Consider the following 19,488-nt stretch of genomic DNA (forward strand, 5'->3'; position numbering starts at 1 on the left):
GTAGTAGCGAGCACAACTTCCGCTGTAAACAGCGGAAACTGCTCGTCCATCTATTTACATCAACTCCTTGAACATTGAAATTTTATATACATTCCTTATCAGGAATATGTATTCTTTCTATCTTTAACACGTGATAGGTGGCTCCTGAATACCAAGAGCCTTTTAAACAAATAGTAAAAGAGCTATAATACGAATTAGATACAGCGTCCGGTTCAGGAAGCCATTCTGCAAGCAAGCTCTGCACATTATAGCGACCGCTCTTCCGTCTAAACTACAGATATATTTATATTTATCTTATATACTAAACACCTATAATGATTGCTACAGGACTTGAGAAAACATAAAGAGTTTTTATTATTTATTTAAATACGTTGAAGAACATTCCAGTCTCGAGCTCTCGGCCACATGCAAATTACGTTTTGATGATTGGTTCTGAGGAAAGGTGGGCGTGTATTTTGTGTGAAAAAGCTGGCGGACTAGGTGACGTCACCTATCTTCTGTGTTGCTAGGAAACAGGAGGACTAGTATAAAGGGAGGGCCTGAATGGTTGTTATTGTAACAGTAAATAAAGGAGAGGAGTTATATTTATATGGTGGTTGTTTAATAAAGGAATATATTGGGGGTGTTAGGGGTATTAGGTTTGTCCCCGAAATATCTCTGCACCCTACATAAGTGCATGCCATATACTGAAGCGTTCTCACGCACCAAGAATGCTGTGCCATATTTTGAGCAATGATCTATAAATGTAACAAATAAATGAAATAATTACTAGGGTCATGGTGTCTTCTCAGACATATAAATGAATTAGTAGCACAGCATCACAATAGAGGCACAGGTGATTTTGGCTGTAGTCCCTGGTTGCCCTGTAAATGACAAAACTACCTTTTCAATGGGTTTCAAAGAGCTAAATATTAATTTATGTACAAGGGACACTAAAAACACTTTATTTACCTCATCTCTCGCTAACCTGGTTGGCGTTTTTCCTTTTCCTCCACAATGACTTGTGTTATGCATGGCCCCTGACCCCCTCACAATGCAGGACTGCTGATCCTGCATTGTACAAGGTCATGTCAGGCCAAAAGAGGAAAACATTTTTAATGTTCCTGTAAACCAAAAAAACTAATTTAGCTTTTCTTTTTCATTTTAGAGCTGAGCTTGAAGCCTACAGTCTACAGGTAAGGAATAATGGAATGCAACATGCAGTTCTTCATATTTGTATGATTGATTTAAAATGCATGTGTAATGTTCAGCATGGGGCAATCATGGACAATGAATGGTCTGGCAAACGTTGCAAATGTACGCCAAAGTTTGTACTGTTGATAATGAGACAATACAGCTGGTAAGGAGGTACAGCAGTCATGGTGGGCACTCTTCGTTGGGAGCCGGCTTGCCACAATATCTTGGACTAAGAGACCCAGGAGCAGTCATTCTGGGTATGCTGACCTCAAACTTTTAGTAGCGGCCATGGCAAAGCCCCTGATTTCATAGGCCCAGGAGATGTTAGGACTAGGCCTCTTGTCCTCAGATGAACTCTTGGAATATTCTATGAAATAAAGTGAGTTGGGTGGTTGGTCATTAACAGGAAAGAGACCATAGGATGGCAACCTACCAGGGAGTTTATTTGCTTTGCATGCTCCCTAACACAGCTCAGACCGTTAGTTAGTGTACATATGTGGCTTCTACTTATGTCATTGTGATGGATTTTTTAAAGTATCTGCCAGGAAGCAAATATGGCAACCCACCATATTAGCTATTAAACCCAAGGAGACCAGGAAGTGGGTGCTCAGGTCCTGCAGTGTCCATTCCATATATCCGTTTTAGTTACCTATATGACCACATCAAATATACTGAGAGTAATATACTCCTACTTTTAATTATGTGGATATGTGTGATTTTCCATATCTCCAACACATGACCTTATCCTCACAGTTCTTATATACAGATTACAAGGAGAAAAGGTGAAAGTCTTCATTTTAGAATTTATCTTAACATTGCCCATTATACCTCCTCCAACTCTTATAAGGAAGGAAACCAAAAGCATTATAATTTTTAGGCTTTCGTTTCTGTCTCCTGGTCCCAGATGTCTTGCCCTAGATCTACTGTCACTACCCATAGGGTTCCTAGGCTATTGGCAGGGCTATTGTAGGCAGTTCTGGCTGTGCTGTGTGATCTCTGGTGAGGGATAAGAATTATGCTAGTAGTTTCCTGCCAACAAATTAAGGCTTTACAGCACAAGAAGGATCTGATTTAAGGATGACCCCTCTTTTTGATGTTGATCATTCATGTAGTTGGGTCCAGAATCGTTGATCTCACTAAAGTATGGGGCCTCTGCAAAAACCTTCTGGCTAACCCGTATTAGGGATATTTTGACAAACTCTGGTGGCTATTGTCGCTCCAAGATAAAATGTCTGCTTGTTTAACTAGTAAACTGCTCGAGGGGCTGACCATTATGTGTAAGAAAACCTGTAGACAAGTCTGGCCTAAATTAGGACTAAAAAAACTGAAACATTTAGGAGAAGCATGGAAAGAAAAGAATGGAAGGATCTCGAGAAAGACAAAAGAGATTAAGAAGACAAAACTTTTCAGACTGAAGAGGGCTTAACAGTACTTTAAAGTTTTTGTAAGCTTAGGAAAAAAGCATTTCACATAGGGGACTTGTGATCATGTATGAAACATCTAAATCACTACAATGGTCTGGCGATGGATGGGAAGACTTGGAAACTTCTTTGTAAACTTAGCACCACCTCAACTTGTACACATGCCCCAAATAATTTCCATTACCAATGTTTCTCAGCCGATGGAATTTCTCCCTGACCAATCCTATTTTTAGCCAACTATCTCATCGGTAATGTTCTAGCCATAGACATTGCTGGCCAAAATTGGGTCATCTATCTTTGTCTCTAACTACGTAGGAAGTCACGGAGGAATTCCACATCATGATACTTTAGGTCATTAATTTATAATATACTTTATTTTACAGTAGGGATTAAAGCAACCTGGGATGGAGCCTCCAGTAAAGCCCCTTCACTACCCAATTTGGGTTTGGCTTTTAGTTTGCCAAGGCCTTGACCCCTTTGACTTTTTGCCTAAACCCTTCCCATTTTCTGTTTGCCAAATGGGAACACTTGTCCGGTCCATTAGGGCACTCTGGCTGGACATTGGACGGGCAGTAACAGTTTAGATTTTTCAAGACAATAGTGGACAACCTGTGCTGCAGATTCCTAAGCAGATACTTAATTGGTCCACTTATGGTAAAATATCACCCAAAATGCCACAGGTCTCAATGGGGTGTAAAGACTACACAGGTTGTCCCCCCCCCACCAACATACCATAATATTACTTTCAAAGAACTTACCTTTTAGTAATATGTCTTAATTTACAAATATCAAAATAGGTGACTTTCATGTTTCCATTTTATAACACAAAATACCATCGACACATGATTTCTAAGTGCCTTTCACTTTATTTCAGCTCTCCTCCGCGTGTCACACAGGTGGCTGCGAGTCATCGTGCAAAGGCGCAGGAGGAGGGGAGAGTATAAAAGGGGAAGGGATTGGGCAGGTAATGGAGGAGTGTAATATCCATATATATTTATACAGTTAAATCTCCATAAGCTGTCACTCTCCTCCTCTCACTCACACATATATTTACAAATACACACAGGCTTATAGATGTACATCTCATATATACACACAGGCTTGAGCATACTCCAGTCTTATAAAGTGGTGCTGAAATAGGGTCCATTAGTAAATGTGTCATACAAAACACATACGGAGAACAACCATACAGGGTCACATGAGTGTGAACACATACTCATTCATACAGGTGACATACATACGCACAGAGAACTTGTCTGGTGGGCGGTCCTAATGGGTCAATCCACCCAAAACAGTTATTCATTCCATCCACAACAGCAGGTTCCTTCTACGTCCAATTAACGTCTATAAGAAACTCCATTTCACCACTGTACAAGCAATAATGTTTTAAATTAGAATAAAAAGCAAAATATAAAATAATGTAATCTATTTCTTGGAATAATTAAAACCCATTTTCTTAAAACCAAGCCAAACTGTCACTTTCATTCATTAAAACTCAGCCACAACCACAACCCAACCCAATCTTTTATCACCATTCATTAAAACCCTTTAATTTGAAATCCAACCTATTAAAACCTTATTAAACCAGTTTTTGTTTTTTTCTGAGCCCTTTTGATAACATACTATTATTTCTTACTATTCCCACCAGCAGATCTGTAATTTTTTTAGTTCCTTCTAAATATTCTCCTTCTTCTGCAGTCAAATTGCACAGCAGTGTTGCCACCCCAATGGATACAAAAATCCTAGATGGGCATACAATTTAAAATATACTTTACTTAAGTGACAATCAAATAAAATAATAACTCCAACCAACTTTTTTTAAGCAGTTACAGCCACAGGTATCTTTTTATCTTTGATAGGATGTGAGTGATTATTTCACCCATGTTCTTGTCAGTGGGAAGGAGGGATGAGAGTGGTGCTGGCAGACATTGCTGGTTTTCCGAATCTCTGGAAGAGTTGTAGCAAATGGTGCAAGCTTTTTACCATTTCCAATCCCCTATTATTCCATACAGCAGCCAACAAATCAATGGCTTACCATAAACCCCACACTATTATTTTGGCCAATATACTGCCCTGTCAATATAGTAAATTATTTTTGCCATAATCACTAAAACTAAAATTTGTCAATAGAGTGTGGTTTTACTTGCTGTTTCCAGATTTCATTTGCTACAGTGGCTCTGCTCATACCATTTGGCCATAGACCACCAGAGCCCAAAACTTTTTGAGTGGACAACACTTTTGGGACAACGGCTCCACATCCCAAGCACTCTGTAGATTAAAGCTATATACACTAGCATTCAGGAACATACACTTATACAGAATATATATCGCAGCAATAATATACACATATATACTCACAGATCTGATATGTTGACACTGTGGAATCCATCTACAAATACAAGTAAGTTTTCCCACAATTGGGCACATCCCTGGTATTTACATTAACAAATACATATACTGAAACATATGTATTTTATTTTTAGCCACAGGTTACACGCACCAATATGTACAAGGGTACAAGGCTCGCACTCATGCACACACAGTGTCAGAGGAACATGCGCACGGGTATGTACAATGATCCACTCATTCTGTATATACACTTGTTGAAGAAAAGGAGGCAAAGATGGTGGTTTGACTTCATCTGCAAAGCAAAACAATAAATGGCGACAACTGGCACGGATAAAACCTATTTTTTTTTAACAAAGAACTCAGTTTTAAGTAACAATTTCAAGGCTAAGGTAATGGTTGGAATATACTACCACATCCTTGTCATGTTTAGGCCGCCATCTTGTGAAATTAAGTCTCAGGTTTTAAAGTTGAGTAGAAGGTAGGTAAGTATTTACAGTAGTTAAGCTTGAGTCATCTACCTAGATATATATCTTCCCTGCTCTGCAACTTTGTAGTATGGCCCTACCCATGGCTGCAATTCTGAGTTGTTTCCAGCTCTAGGTCTCTGAGCATGCACACTACACACCCTGTTCATTCCCAAGGTTGGAGCCATAATATAAATGAATACTGAGGGCCACTGTGGGTACAGAACAGCCATATAAATAAAGTGCCTTCTACAAAGACTGTGTGGGGCCCTGCCATGCATACCTTCAGAACAAAACTGAAGGTAAGTATTTAGGTAACCAAATGCCACTCTTGGGGGATGGAGTTGTCCTTCATTGAAAAGGGATTTTTCCTGAAGACATGGCAACCTTAGCAATAACTGGTCAAAACAGTTGCACTGGCACATTACACATAAGGAAACTGAGCTGGGATTGTTAATCCTTTGTAAGGGGGGGAAATAACTTTGCTTACTTGACCCAGAAAATGTTTTCCTTCACCACATATTGCTAGCAGGACTTAGGATAGCCACAACTTAGTGTGCAGAAAACCGGAATACTTTTGGACTGCATGATGCCTTTTAATATTACATTTAATTCCAAAGCCTTGCTTATCACATTGCCATGTTGCCTTAGAGCCTGTGTCGATTGATCTGTGTTTGCTTCAAGCAAGTTTGCATTCTGATCCAAGTCAACAAGAATGCAAAACCCAATTAAAGCAGGTCAAATGCAGGTTTGATGCACTTGTCAGTAAATTCTAAATGATTTCAGAAGTGCCTTAAACTGATGTCCATTGAAGCAATTGCAAAGCTTGTTGGCACAGGCCCTTAGGTCAAGCACTGCATGGCCAATAGATTCTCCTTTTTACGTTACCATTGTAAAAGAATTAGGTAGGCATGCTCAATCTGGCAAATGATCAATAAACCCCTTTTGATTTATGGTCTGATCAAAAAGCCATTTGGGAATATTGATGTATTGTTGATCACCACTCAATATCACATTAAAAAGCTGATAGAAACCAACAGGACTTCAGTATTGAACACATTCGGGTCTTCTACATTGTATGCACCACTTTATCCTTTGATTACTAGGCCTAGCTATAAAGAAAACTAAAGTATTGATCCAGGGCAACCAATTAGATTGCTTTTTAGCTTTTCCAGTAAATGATAATGAAATTTGGTTGGTGGGAAATGCCAGTTTTTTTATATAAGTACATAGATAAGTGCAATGGAGAGAACACACAAAAATTACAAGGTGTCCCAAAGTTCTATTTGTAAAAGAAATTCAGAGTGCAGTTACATTACTGCTGGACATGGTACTGAAACCTTCACCTCATTTAAAAAAGAATAGAGGTCAATTAAGTAGACCAAAACCCATCTGCTAAAGTCCTATAAAGGGGTTCAAATGCCATTTCTAAAGTTGTAGCCATCCTTCTATTAGGATCCATTACAATGTGACCATTTCCATTTGTACTATTGCATTGCCACCCTGGCACATGTCTCCCAAGTGCAGACTGCTAGAAGACAAGAATGGAAATCATTTATAATACAGAGTGCAAACCTAGTAGCAAGTTAGGATTTGGATCTACTTCAGTGTAGACAATGCCACATCCAGCAGTAATTGCAAAGGTAACCAGAGAAGTGCTTGTTTTGAAAAGTGCATTTAGCCCCCAGCGCATAAAGCACAGGGATTGCGGTGCCATCTCTTGATGGATAGCTCATTGCCTGCCATGTCTGTGCAGTAAATTCATTGGTTTCACTTCTTTCCTTGGTGGTTTTCCCCAGGCATGTTCTAAGCACAGATGATTTTAACCACCAACTACATACAAGTGCCACAAATGCTACACGCAGTTATAACTACTCACACGCAAGCAGGAGGAGAGTGTAAAGCTTCTGTCACACACAGCCAAACACACCATTAGTGACACGTTACATACAAAAAAAAAAACATGGTCCATGAGATGTCAGGATCATGGGGCAGGTTGTCATTTTCTACAACTGTGCGTCCCCGTTTTAGTGCAGCGGGAGCCTCTAGGTTTCCATTGAGGACCCTCACTCTTTTTCGGGGAGTCTGTCCCTTTTAGAAGTTGCCTCCCTCAGTTACAAAAGCTTCCATTTATTGAGGGTTGTCACTGTCTCTGCGCGAGTTCTCACAGTGTACTTCCTGTGCGTCTCTGAAGGTCATAGTGCGTTTTAACTGTCACAGGGGGTGTCTTATATACCAAGGGATTTCTGATTTGGGGGTTTATAAGGAAGCAGTAGGTCACCCAAGGGCTGTCTCTTCCAAGCAGGAGGTCTGAATGCCATAGAGCAGCTTGGTGGCCACTTTTCGTAGTCTCACTCCAAGAAGTAGAGGTCTCTTTTTCATGGGTTGGGTCACATAGTGCATTATAATGTGGGGATGGGGAGTCCCTCTTAGAGTTTGACTTTTTGGAAAAGCCTCTGGCATCTTCCCTGCTGCCAGTCCTTGTCTCTTGGTTGTTGGTTTTTGGTCACATGAAATATTTGCCCATAGGGTCATATCTCAGAAGCTCTGAAGCCATCTTGCCTTGTCCAGTCAGATGCCTGCAAGCTGTGAGATGACCTCCGACCCTGTGACTTCACTACAGGGTTTTGTCAGTTTCTTTCTTCAAATGACTGGAAAACAACAGCACAAACGGTGGACGGTTCTTAATGTCTTATTGAGGACAGTATATTATCAAAAATAAGGCATGCAGACCTGACCAAGAAGCTTTAGTCCTATCCAAGTACACATTCAAATCTTTGTTTTCTAGGGAGTTGATAGTGTTTCTTTTCAATTTTCAACTTTTTAGCGCATATGTTGGCAATTCATACAAAATTTGGATTTGAGAAGAAGAATGTATGGCAGAGAAGAGGAAAAGTTGGAAGATCTATAGAAGGTACGATTGCAGCAAAAAAGTAAGGAGGGTATTAACCTTCCTTTCCAATGTATGATTCACTCAACTACATGGTGTCGGCGTGTGTCCAGATCATTACAAGCCACAATATTAATTTATTATGTCCAATGCAGCTCTTGGTACCCTTGGAAGTAGGGCACTCACAAAATTCCAGGATTGAAAATTGCCAAATAATACCAGTACCAAAGTTGGCACTCACAAATTGCATGGAGGATTGTATATCAGATTTTAGTACACTGGACATCTTTCACCACCTTATGTAGTAGCCTAAAGCTGAACTCCAGACAAACAGCTAAACACACATCCGAGGGCTGCAATGTTCTCCCCAGCCCCTTTTAGCTGGGCAGACCACCTGGAACTTTTTCAGTAACCCCCCCGGACGTTTTTGGGTGGTTACTATAGAGTTAGGTCACAATACAGGGGCTGCCACCGACCTACAATTTCCTCCCACCTGGCTCCAAAAAGTTTTTAGGTTGAACACTGAGCTGTTTACACGCCAAAGATTTTGTATTTGTTTATCCCATCTTGGGATTTGCACAGCCCGCTACAAAGCACATCCCTGTCTGGCAGGGTAGAAGACCTAATTTTTCCCTGCTGCATTTATGTAAAACTTACAGGTCTTGTCCCACCTTCACCTTGTGATTGGGCAGTGGAAGAAGCAGGAGCAGAGAGTTAAACTTATCTCTCCCCATTACTCTTCTCTCTTTATCATGTTTGTGCACATTAGCAAACTAATTGCCCCTTTGTACTGCCCCTCCTTCCCATATTCTGAGCTTTTTTGTACATGGGCCACCAGAGTTTGTATTAATTTGTGTCTTTAATATTTGCCTGGAGTTTAGGATTAAGCTACTTGTACCAGTTCTTGTGTGAACTGTCTGGATTATATAGATGTTAAATTAATACCTTATGACAACTCCATGGCAGCATACATATTGTTAAAAGTGGGGTAAAATGAAACCAGTAAAGTATAAAGGAGGAAACATACTATATGTCTTCTACATGCACAGCTAATGTATGATTTTGGTATATGAGAGTTCATTCATCACATTTCGGCCAATCAACACATCTGAAGATCTCAAACCTGGAAAAAGATTGAGTGAAGTTGTGGACGCTGATGTCAAACTTCACATTTCTGAAGGCCAGTCAAGTATAGTTCCATATTAAACCAATAATGTATGCTTCCATGGAGGATAGTCAGGAAACCATGGTGAGTACTGACAATACAAGTTCCATATTTTATAAAATGCCCATCCTGTGCTCCCTGCATGGGTTTCCAAATGCAGGACAGGATATCAATGCACCCTGGAGGAACCAAGGAGATCTAAATAAAATGCATGGACACACAGATCATATAGTGATTTAGTTTTTTTATTTTCTGGGATGACGAGGTGGAACAGTACATTGAGTAGTTGCTTTGTACCTGTAGTAGTCTTCCTGCCCAGGCAGGGGCACTCCCTGCAGGGGATGGTGGGTTTGCAGCCAATGTTGTTGCTCTAGAGCCAAACGCTGGAGCTCCGCGGACTGGGCGTGCATTGCCTGCAGCTGATGAGCGGCAGAGAGTGGGGCAGACAGGGAAGAAGGAAGATCTCTGTAGGGGGAGGCTGTCAGAAAGAAGAGACAGTTCACATTTAGCTCATATTGGTACCACCAGGATGTTCAGATTTTACTGGCTTATTAGGGGTTCTGGTCAGTGCAAGAAGCATCACACAATTAGCTTTCTGAGGGTGTATTAGGAAATAAAAATCTGTTATTTTGCCAATTACACTGCATCATGTGGGGAAGGAAAGGATATCCCCTGCTCTCCAGTACCTGGATGAACTAGGTATTTCTAAAGGCTTCAATGGCTTAAATTTAGAATTGGGAAAGAAGGTGACCTTATTGGGCTTAAAAACAGATTCTCTTTAAACATATATGGAGAAACTCCATGTAACAATTTGCAGGGTATATTTGCTAATAATTCTCTACAAAAAGCAAAGAGACTTTTGGATAAAGTTTTTTTTAAGCTGGCAACCCTAAGATGAATGCTTCACCATCTCATATTGCTCAGTTGCCTGTAGAACTGTAGACTATCCAACAAATCCATCACAGAAAGGTTACAAAGGTCTGAGGACTCAATCTTCAAGCACGGGAGCTTATGTATATAACGATGACACAACGATGACCTTATTCCAGGCAAACCCTTGCTTTGACCGTTCCATTTCATTTGGAAGCTTGCTAAGGCTCGTCCTTGGCCTCAAGTCATAATCATAAGAACAGCGGTCACAGACCAAGCAACCATCTCCAAGAAGCTATTTCCTCATTACCCCAACAGGCTCATACCCTTCAATACCTTTTACCCCAAATGGCTTTATTACAGAATCTACTAATAAACCCCTGGAGGTAAATGCATCTAAAGAACCTGGGCAGTGCTAGTTTTAACAATAAAGTATACTGGGGATCAAAGATTGGTAAGTGGCTTACATTCTTTGGATTAAAAAACTGTGGGCTGTAGAAGGGGTTCAATGGAAGGAGTTGAGAATCAAGCAGACGGAGAGCCACCTCCTGAAAGAGATTTCCATTGGGGAGCCCTAGCTGAGGACTCTGGCTGCCTGGTTACAACTCTGGCACTTTGGGTCACTGATGTGTCCAAAATTCTGACAATGGTGATGCAAAATGTCAATAGTGTGCAAAATCCTGACTTTCATTTTCCTTCACAGCCTAGAAAAGTCAGAAGTTCTTATCTACATATTTGTTTCACATCAGTGACTGTAGGTACTGAATCCCAAGGGTAAGTATGACAGCCATCATTTGCAGCATGAAAAAAAAATGAATTTCCTTCCATTACTCACCGAATATCTGTTGCCGGAGGACATCACTGTCATGCAAAGGGTGTGGGATCAGCGGGTTGGGCAGAGCGGCTGCCGGGTACGGGATGCGTGTGAGGTGGGACCCTGACGTTAGTGGATCCATTAATGGATGAACAGCTGCAGAAGCTGAAAAAAAGATAGGCAAAGTATGATGAGAAACCATGTCCAAACCATTCCTGGACAAACTGCTAGCATAATAAAAAGTATCCTTTAGTAATGCTAAATTCATAAGGATGGTTTCTGGGCAATCAGTAAGAGGTTGACAGCCCACTAGCCCCGACTACTATATAGTCTTGCAGGTGGTGTGGGTGAAAGACAGGATGTAAGCTTGGTTAATTTTTTTTTTGCTACCAATGTTTGACTATATTTTTAGATGTAATGCTGCGTTTTTATCATAGTTGGGAAAGGGAAGGGGTAAAAGTTAGGCAGACCCAGCATTTTTAAGTGTGGAAAATATTTTTTTGCAGTTTTCCACCTACTAAAATGAGCCCCCTTTATTTTTGGATTTAATATGAATGTAAACCAACAAATACCTGTTGTTTTCTAAAAGGCTCTATTGGTTTAGAATTAACTTTTTGTTTCATCTTTCATTTTTTGTATTTTCTAGGGTGTAAGGGGAAGTCCCATTTGGCACACACCTGCATGGATGGCATCCTGTTGGTGCAGGTGGAGGTGTGAGTGAATGTGGGAGTGCTGATGATGGTGAGGGGTCACGTTCAACATCTGAAGCCTGGTCAGAGGATCTCCACTCAATGCCGCCACTCTCTCAGCATGCTGCCGTTCCGCAGCAAGGCGTTCGGCATAGGACAGTTCCCCTCGAGCAGCTCCGGCTGCTCCAGCTGCTCCTGGTCCGGCCCCAGGCCCTGCACCAGTGGCCCCCAATGCCAGCCTTTCCCTTTCTAGGGCATGTGGATGAGAGTGCTGCCCATGGTGGTAAGGGAAGGCTGGATGTAGTCCCATCTGAGGAGGTACCCCAGCAGTTGAGGGTGGTGGTTGAGGAGGAGGGGGATGATGTGGTGGTGGCGGTGGTGGAAGAGGAAGGGTAGTGGGGTGAAGTGGGTCCAGCTCTCCAGGTTTCACTTCATATCCTGGTTTCAGCCTCTCTCGTAGTTCCCTTTCTGCCCTTGTTGGGTCACTGGCAAACACGGCAGGCAGATTGTAGGCAAGCAGTGGGTCTCCAAGGGGTAAGTAAAAAGGGTGATGTGGGGGGTGGCCAGGTTGTGGTGCTCTTCCAGCTGGTGAGAGTACATGGGGGCGAGCATACTCGCTCAGCGTGCGAAGTGCTGGGGTGTCAGGGCCCAAATAAGGGGGCACAGCTGCCACAGCTCCAGGAGGCTCAAAGTGAGGAGGGCGTGATGGGGCAGAGGATGGGGAGGGCAAGGCTAAGGAAGGGTGATGGGGAGGTGGCTGCGGGCACATCTGAGGGCAGTCATGAGGGCGAGAGTCCAGTTTCTGAAAAAAACAAGACAGAAGGGAATACTAGAGGTCAACTTTAATGCAGCATATGTTGTTAATTCTACAAAATCAAGCCTACATATGAATAGGACAAAAATAAAAAGCTGATAAATGTTAGCAAAACCCAAACTATTAAAAACACATATATAGAAGACTTACAATATTCCTCTCCATCTCCCGCTCTCGCTCCCTCTCCCGTTCTCGTTCACGCTCTTCCCGTGCTCTCTGCTCACTCTCCCTCCGTGCTCGCTCAACCTGCTCCGACCTCTTCTTGGAAAGTTTAGAGCCTTCCAAGGGCACAAAGTACAGATCTGTCCGACAGCAGGAATTATATCCTCGATCCAGGTGTTTGTTAAACCTACAGTTAAAAGCAACATTTTACTTATCAGTGTAACCGAAATAGCACAAAAAAAACAAAAAATGGGAAATTAAAAAAAAATTCTAAAAGTAATAAAAGAACTGCTATACCCTAAAAAGATATAAAGAGGGTCTATAGTGTTTATAAGATATTTTGGATGTATATGCTTTGGATCTATAGGATGGAGTGGATCACTGGAGTATGGTTGCAAATGATTTCAAATACCACATGAAGACCACAGATACAACTTCAGTTGGTGCATTACCTGGCAGATTGGCTGGCATGACTTGGGGTGTCCACAAGCTTGGGTGGAGGGGATGGACTACTGGGAGGTGGAATGGGGCTATCGCCTTCTGGTTCACATTCCTCAGGTGGCTCCTGTTTTATCTGCACAGGAGCTGGTGCTGGAGGGGGTGGAGCAGGAGGTGGTGCCGGAGGAGGAGCAGTAACAGAAGCGGGAGGTGAAGAGTCCTTATAGCTCTGAGTAGGTACTGGAGGAGGAGTGGAGACTGGAAATGATCCAGGTTTATAAGGGGGTGGAGGTGCATTCTTGTAAGGTGGAGCTGGGTGAGGGGGAGCACCTTTATAGCCTTGGTATGGGTAATTACCATATCCTTGAGAATTAGGTGGGTAATGGCAGACTGGAGCAGATGAGTGTGGCTGATAAAGGGAATGGGTGGGTTGAGGATTTTGTGTCTCCACCTGAGAGGAATAGCCTAAATTTCCTCCTGAGGAAGATGACTGGGACTGGGATGAAACATGAGAGGTACTGGTAGGCGCTGGTGATTGACCTCCACTAGGCCCTGTACTGGGTGTCGGCAACTGATTATTGCTCTGATGGTGTGAACTGGGGGATAGAAGAACATGGGGTGGGTGATGGCTGGGTTGAGGTGCACCCCCTGATAGCTGATTACTTTGTGGTGTTGGGGAGCGTCCCCTGTTTGGTAGAATGTGAGGATGATGAGAATTATTTATATTATGATTTGGAGGTTGACCCTGTCCACCAGTTGCTGCTCCATGAGGGTGCAAAACACTACTCTGGGATGCTGGAGTCTGAATAGCCCCTGCTGTGGGCATTTGGTGAGGAGGATGGTTGTTATGGGGGGATGGAGCACGAGTACTTCCATGATGAGAGTTACTGAATCCCCCACTAACATTTTGCCCCCCACCCACTTGTCTATTTTGGGGTGGAGGCTGAGGGTAGCGGGGAGCTCCTTCAATCCGTCCATAACCGAGTCCACTTTGCCCCCAAGAATGAGGACCAGGCTGGGGCTGTCCATACTTTCCCTGTTGGGGGTACTGATGGGGGTATCCAGAGGGGTACTGTCCTGGGTAAGGGGGATAGCGAAGTGTACAAGAAGACGAAGGAACAGGCTGGCCCGGTTTCTCTGCCGTTTGGGATGGAAGTCCTGGAGAGGCATTGAGAGGTCGCAGGGCAGGGGGTGGTGGAAGGTTGTGAGATACATGGGGATAAGAGGTTGTGGTTGAAGTGCTGGTTGGTAGTGTAGAAGGAGCTGTGGGAGAAGCCAATGGTCTTGGAGAGCCAAGTCCTGCTATAGGTGTGGTGGGTGGAGGTTTTACTTGAGAGACTGGTGTAGGCCCAGCTTTGACCATCCCACCACTGCTGGGATACAGCTGTGGAAGCTGAGGAGCCTGGTAAGGTCTTGAAGTCTGAGTTTCTGTCTGTGGAGGTGGCTGAGAAGCCTGGGAAGGGGGTGGAAGGACAGGGGCATCAGGAACAGGAGAAGAAGGGGGTTGGGGTGACCCAGGACCCCTATACAGTGAGGGGAACGATTTTGGTGAAGGAATGGAAGATGCATCGCTCTCGCTATCTCCACTATGCAGGCTTGGAGAAGTGCTGCGGTTGTCCTGGTCAATGTCCCTTGGGTCACTGCCACCATCTTCATTACCACTCTGTCCGTCCAAACTTTCCTCATCGGGCGGTGGACGGGGAACTTCTGGAGACTGTAAAAAAAATTAAACATTTATTAAATATACCTATGAATATACAAACATTAGTCATTATATTACTGTATTATACAGTTATCTTGGAATTCTGGTATCTTTATTTCATATTGGGAAGTACTACATGGTGTCATTTGAGTGGGATGGGGGCAGGTCATTTTATGCAAGGAAGGCTTTTCCTGGAAAATAGCATATTATTTTAAATGCAAATTCTGTTTAAAAGAATCGTTTAGTGACAAATTCTGAACAGGAAAAGAATATTCTCCTTTAGGAAGGAGTATCTTTGGAGATTGTGGGGAACTGACAAAAGTGGCAACTGGCTTTTGGGAACCTGCCATTAAATGAAGGGGTGGTGGGTGTAAATCAAGGTGAGCAGACCGAGCAGACACTACTGCATAGACAATGTCCTGCGTCCCCTATCAGCAATAGGATTGCGGATATATCCAAATTTGCTAACTTTGGCACCTTACCTCCATCTTGGCTTTCTTCTGGGTTTTGCCTGCTTCCCCTTCACTCTCGGAGGAATCTTTCACCCTTTCCCGTTTACTGCTCTTCGGGACAGAGTCGTCCATGCGACCTTTCTGTTTAAAGGAAGAAAAAAAGGAAATTTAAATTTATTTCAAAAGCCCAAATGTCCAATGAACGCAAAGGGCAAAACCCATAGCACCCGATTTTATTTCACCAAAGGTTTGGGCATTGTTTGGGATGCCCATATCAATCAATCTAATAATTATTGAAGATTGAAATGACGAATCGGGTGTTGGGGACAACAGGGAGTGGATGATCTGAATTTGACATTATATCTGGCCTTTATTTGCCTTCATCACCTTAGCAGGGGGCCGGCCTTTTTCACACTTGCTGTCACTGCTGGATGTGCTGATCGCACCAGGGGACGCCCTCCCTCTCGCTCTCCGTTCCTCCCGTGGGCCCACACTCTCCTTTTTCCTTCCGCTCCTCATCGACATCTTCATGAAGGCACAGACAGAGCAGAGAAAGAAATGGCTGTTAGCTGGATCAAGGTTTTTCTATTTTGATAAAACATAGTCATTTTTATACTTTCAGATCCCAGGTTCCCAGTAGGTGAACCTGTTGGAAAGTAAATGGGGCCATCATACAAAAGATGCCATACAAGAGCTTCTGTATATAAATAAATTTATTTTTATTTTAATTACTTCAATCCTACACCAATCATAAATTCACAACAAGATTGACTAAAGCTCTGTATAGATCCTTGATTTGATCTTGGAGATAATCACTGATAATTTGGGATTATGTATGAATAGGGGTCCACCAATGTTGTTTAGCAATTCACCATACCTCTGTTGTTTAATGGAGAGGATGCTTGGATACAATGGAAACTTTACTTGGGCACTTTTTTGCAGCTTTAGGTTGTTAAACCAAACTAGTAGGTAACCAAATGAACCTACTTAACTGCTTTGCCAAGAGCTCCTCCAAATAAGACAAATTACTCTTGACTTACACTAAATGGCCAGGGCAACAGAAATAACACAAATTAATATTATGTACACTGAGCAATCAGATATGTTTGGCCTACAGCAGCAATACATTTTCTTTAGGGACACAAATAACCACAAACACATTTTGCTCCATCAAATAGGTAAAATTTGATACCCCCCCCCAACAGTAAATCATGACCCATATGAACATGGAATTCATCCCTTAGGGGTAAAAAAAATAAAGGGTGTCCCAAAAGTCACTACACACTTCCTTTTTTCTATTTGGTTCCAGGTATCATTAGAAGAGACTTGAGGCCATCAGCATATGACAACATAGGCTTTGCAGTTTTTGTAAGCATATCATTCCCTTAACCATGTCTTGCCAATTGACATTGGAGCAGCGTTGCAAAATTGGCGCTTGGCAAAACATTTTTCAGTCCCCAACTGCAGTTCAGTGCGAGTTTGAGAGGCTTTATGGCCGTCACACTGCTCCAACTAGTAACATATTTTACGCTATCCATGGCAAGTTTCTCGAAACAGGATCTGTTCCTGACAAACAACGAAGCTGAAGACCTGCTAATACCACCACCGATAAAAACACTGAAATCTTGGAGCAGGCATTAGGGCAAAGCTGGGAAAAGTCCATCCAGAGAGCTGCACTGGAAGTTCAAAATTTTTAAGCTGATGATTATGATGCTGATGTGGAAATGTGCATAACTCCTACACCATTACCAAAAGACCCTCAGGTCTTGGTAAACTTATGGTTCAGCGACAAGTGTATCTTTCATCTCTCTGTTCGGATTTGTGGAAAATCAAACCCAGAAGAAATTCCCTAGCATGAACAAGACTTTTCAAAGCTGGTGGTTTGGTGTGCAATGTCTAGTACTGGTCTGATTGGACCATTTTTTTTCCGCAATGCATGTGGTAACACGACCACCGTTAGAAGGGAAAATTACCTGGAGATGCTGCCACAACTTCAGGTGAGGAGTGACCTTGCTAATGTCTTTTTTCAACAAGATGGAGCCCCTCCCCACTTTGCCAGGTTAGTCAGATATTTCCTGAACATCAAGGTTCCTGACCGATGAACTGTTGGATGAAGGGGTCCCCTCCAGTGGGCTCCACACTCCCCTGACCTCACACCTTGGGACGTTTTTTTTGTGGGGCTATATGAAAATCAAGGTGTATGCCACTAAGCCCCATTACCTATCACAGCTTGAGAAAGAATCTGAAAAGCCTACAGTGAGGTAGGGGGAGAGATGCTGAAACACGTCAAAGAGGCTTGTCCCTGAAGGTGGCTGAAAGTTGTCGACGATGGAGGTGCTCATGTGGAGGTATACAACTAGTCTTCAAGGCGTTTGAACGTGATGGCAAATTTAGCAAGTAAAACTGCAACGACTCCTTTGTTGGTGCTAAAAATATGAATAAACTCTTTAATTTTTAGGAATTCATTAAAAGTGTGACTTTTGGGACACCTTCTACGATCACCTTCTTCCTTCATACCAGTGCATCATCCATGATACTCACCCTGAACAATGCATCCACTATGATAGTAACATGACAATATATCCACTATAAGAGTGCATCCAACCTGACTGTCCTCCCCTCATAATATTGTGGCCACCAAGTCAGCCTCCTTTCTCCCCCATAGCAAGTAAGGCCACCATGACACCTTTGCATTTCCCCCATAGCAAGCGTGGCAATCATAGGACCTTCACCCCTCATAATATTTGCACCCACCATGGGGTTTTCCCATCACCCCTATTACAAATGGGGCAACATAGACACCTAACCCTAATTATACAAGTGCAGCTACCATGGCATTTTTTCATTGCCTCCATAACAAGTAAAGCAATCAAGACACCTTTTTCACTTATAACATGTGCACCTACCATGACTTCTTCCCACCAGTCCATAACAAATGGAACTAGAATGACACCTAATCCCTACTTATAACAAGCCACCATGACACCTTCCCATCATTACCATAACGAGTGTATTGAACATGACATTAATCTTCTGATACCAAATGCACCCACCATGATGCCTTCCCACCACTCCCATGACAAGTAGGACCAGAATGGTACCCAACCCCTTCTCATAACAAGTGTGGCCATTGTGACTTCTTCCCTTACCCAGACAGAATTGAGGCCACCATGACAATGTTCATGATGTCCAACTCATCCACTGATTTCCAACTAAACTATCTTTTCCCCTACCTCGGACCTTCTCTGGGAATAACTTTGCTCCCTGTGTTGGCCCAGCCACCCTATCCCTCTCTTAACCTCTCTACATAACATTTAATGTAGCTGCCAATGGAGTGCAAAAGAGAATAAGTGCAGCTGATAACATATCCAAGATGGTGGAGTCTCAGGCCATTGGATGACTACATAACGAAGGCTTTCACCAGTAAATAACTTGCTGAAAATACCTAAATGTACATATAATTTTATGGGAAGATTTGAGTTGAAATTATTGGTTCGGTGAAAATGCCTTGAATTTAGAATACATGTATGGATTCATTAAAACAAGGTGCACAATGTATTAGAATACAGATTTCATTCAAACATTCTGAAATGACACCCATGTCCCACAATGGGACTAACAGTGTGTCCAATGGAGTTCAAACGGATATTCTCAACAAATTAGTAAAATGCTGGGTCTGTGTTTCACTCTTAAATATACTCTGTCATTTGGCACATAGTGTCAGTATATTAATTGTACATTTTTGATTTATGTCAGGTTCACTTTAACATTTGGCATTTTTTTTTGCAAGCCAGAACAAAGCATGTAATAATTGATGTGCTTTCATCAAATGCAGGTAAAGTTTTATTTTTTTCCTGTGTCACTTAAATTACAAATATAAATGTGCACTAAGGTTTTATATTGGGATTTTAGTTGCTGTCCTATCTTCTGATCAATGCCTTCCCCTATAAAAATTGATCAATGAATGGAGGCGGATGGCGGAAGCACTCACCGAGTCTTTGTTCTGTCGGGTTTTCATATTGCAGGGTGGAGGGGCCCCATTTCTTTTATCGGATCAGATAACTTAAAGTGCCCCCTGCACC

General features: G+C 42.5%; 1 protein-coding gene, 1 long non-coding RNA gene and 1 other non-coding gene across 3 annotated transcripts in view; 1 reads left to right on the forward strand and 2 right to left on the reverse strand.

Moving 5' to 3' along the window:
* The first annotated feature begins 67 nt into the window (after positions 1–67).
* On the forward strand, positions 68–9,698 carry LOC140340064 (uncharacterized). The gene is made up of 3 exons (XR_011922576.1): positions 68–442; positions 1,148–1,175; positions 8,238–9,698. It is a non-coding gene; the product is annotated as an uncharacterized lncRNA (long non-coding RNA).
* Positions 137–193, reverse strand: LOC140340179 (U7 small nuclear RNA). Its single transcript, XR_011922610.1, has one exon. It is a non-coding gene; the product is annotated as a U7 small nuclear RNA (small nuclear RNA).
* Positions 3,337–19,488, reverse strand: part of ATN1 (atrophin 1) — a gene marked incomplete in the record, with an annotated part of 24,346 nt that continues 8,194 nt past the window's right edge. The window contains 9 exon segments of the mRNA XM_072425046.1: positions 3,337–8,061; positions 9,763–9,943; positions 11,171–11,314; positions 11,827–12,640; positions 12,803–13,001; positions 13,267–14,966; positions 15,437–15,547; positions 15,794–15,931; positions 19,398–19,488. Coding sequence (XP_072281147.1) covers positions 8,028–8,061; positions 9,763–9,943; positions 11,171–11,314; positions 11,827–12,640; positions 12,803–13,001; positions 13,267–14,966; positions 15,437–15,547; positions 15,794–15,931; positions 19,398–19,424 — 3,348 coding nt within the window.

Source organism: Pyxicephalus adspersus, chromosome 10, assembly GCF_032062135.1.
Source record: "Pyxicephalus adspersus chromosome 10, UCB_Pads_2.0, whole genome shotgun sequence".
NCBI classification, from domain to species: Eukaryota; Metazoa; Chordata; class Amphibia; order Anura; family Pyxicephalidae; genus Pyxicephalus; species Pyxicephalus adspersus.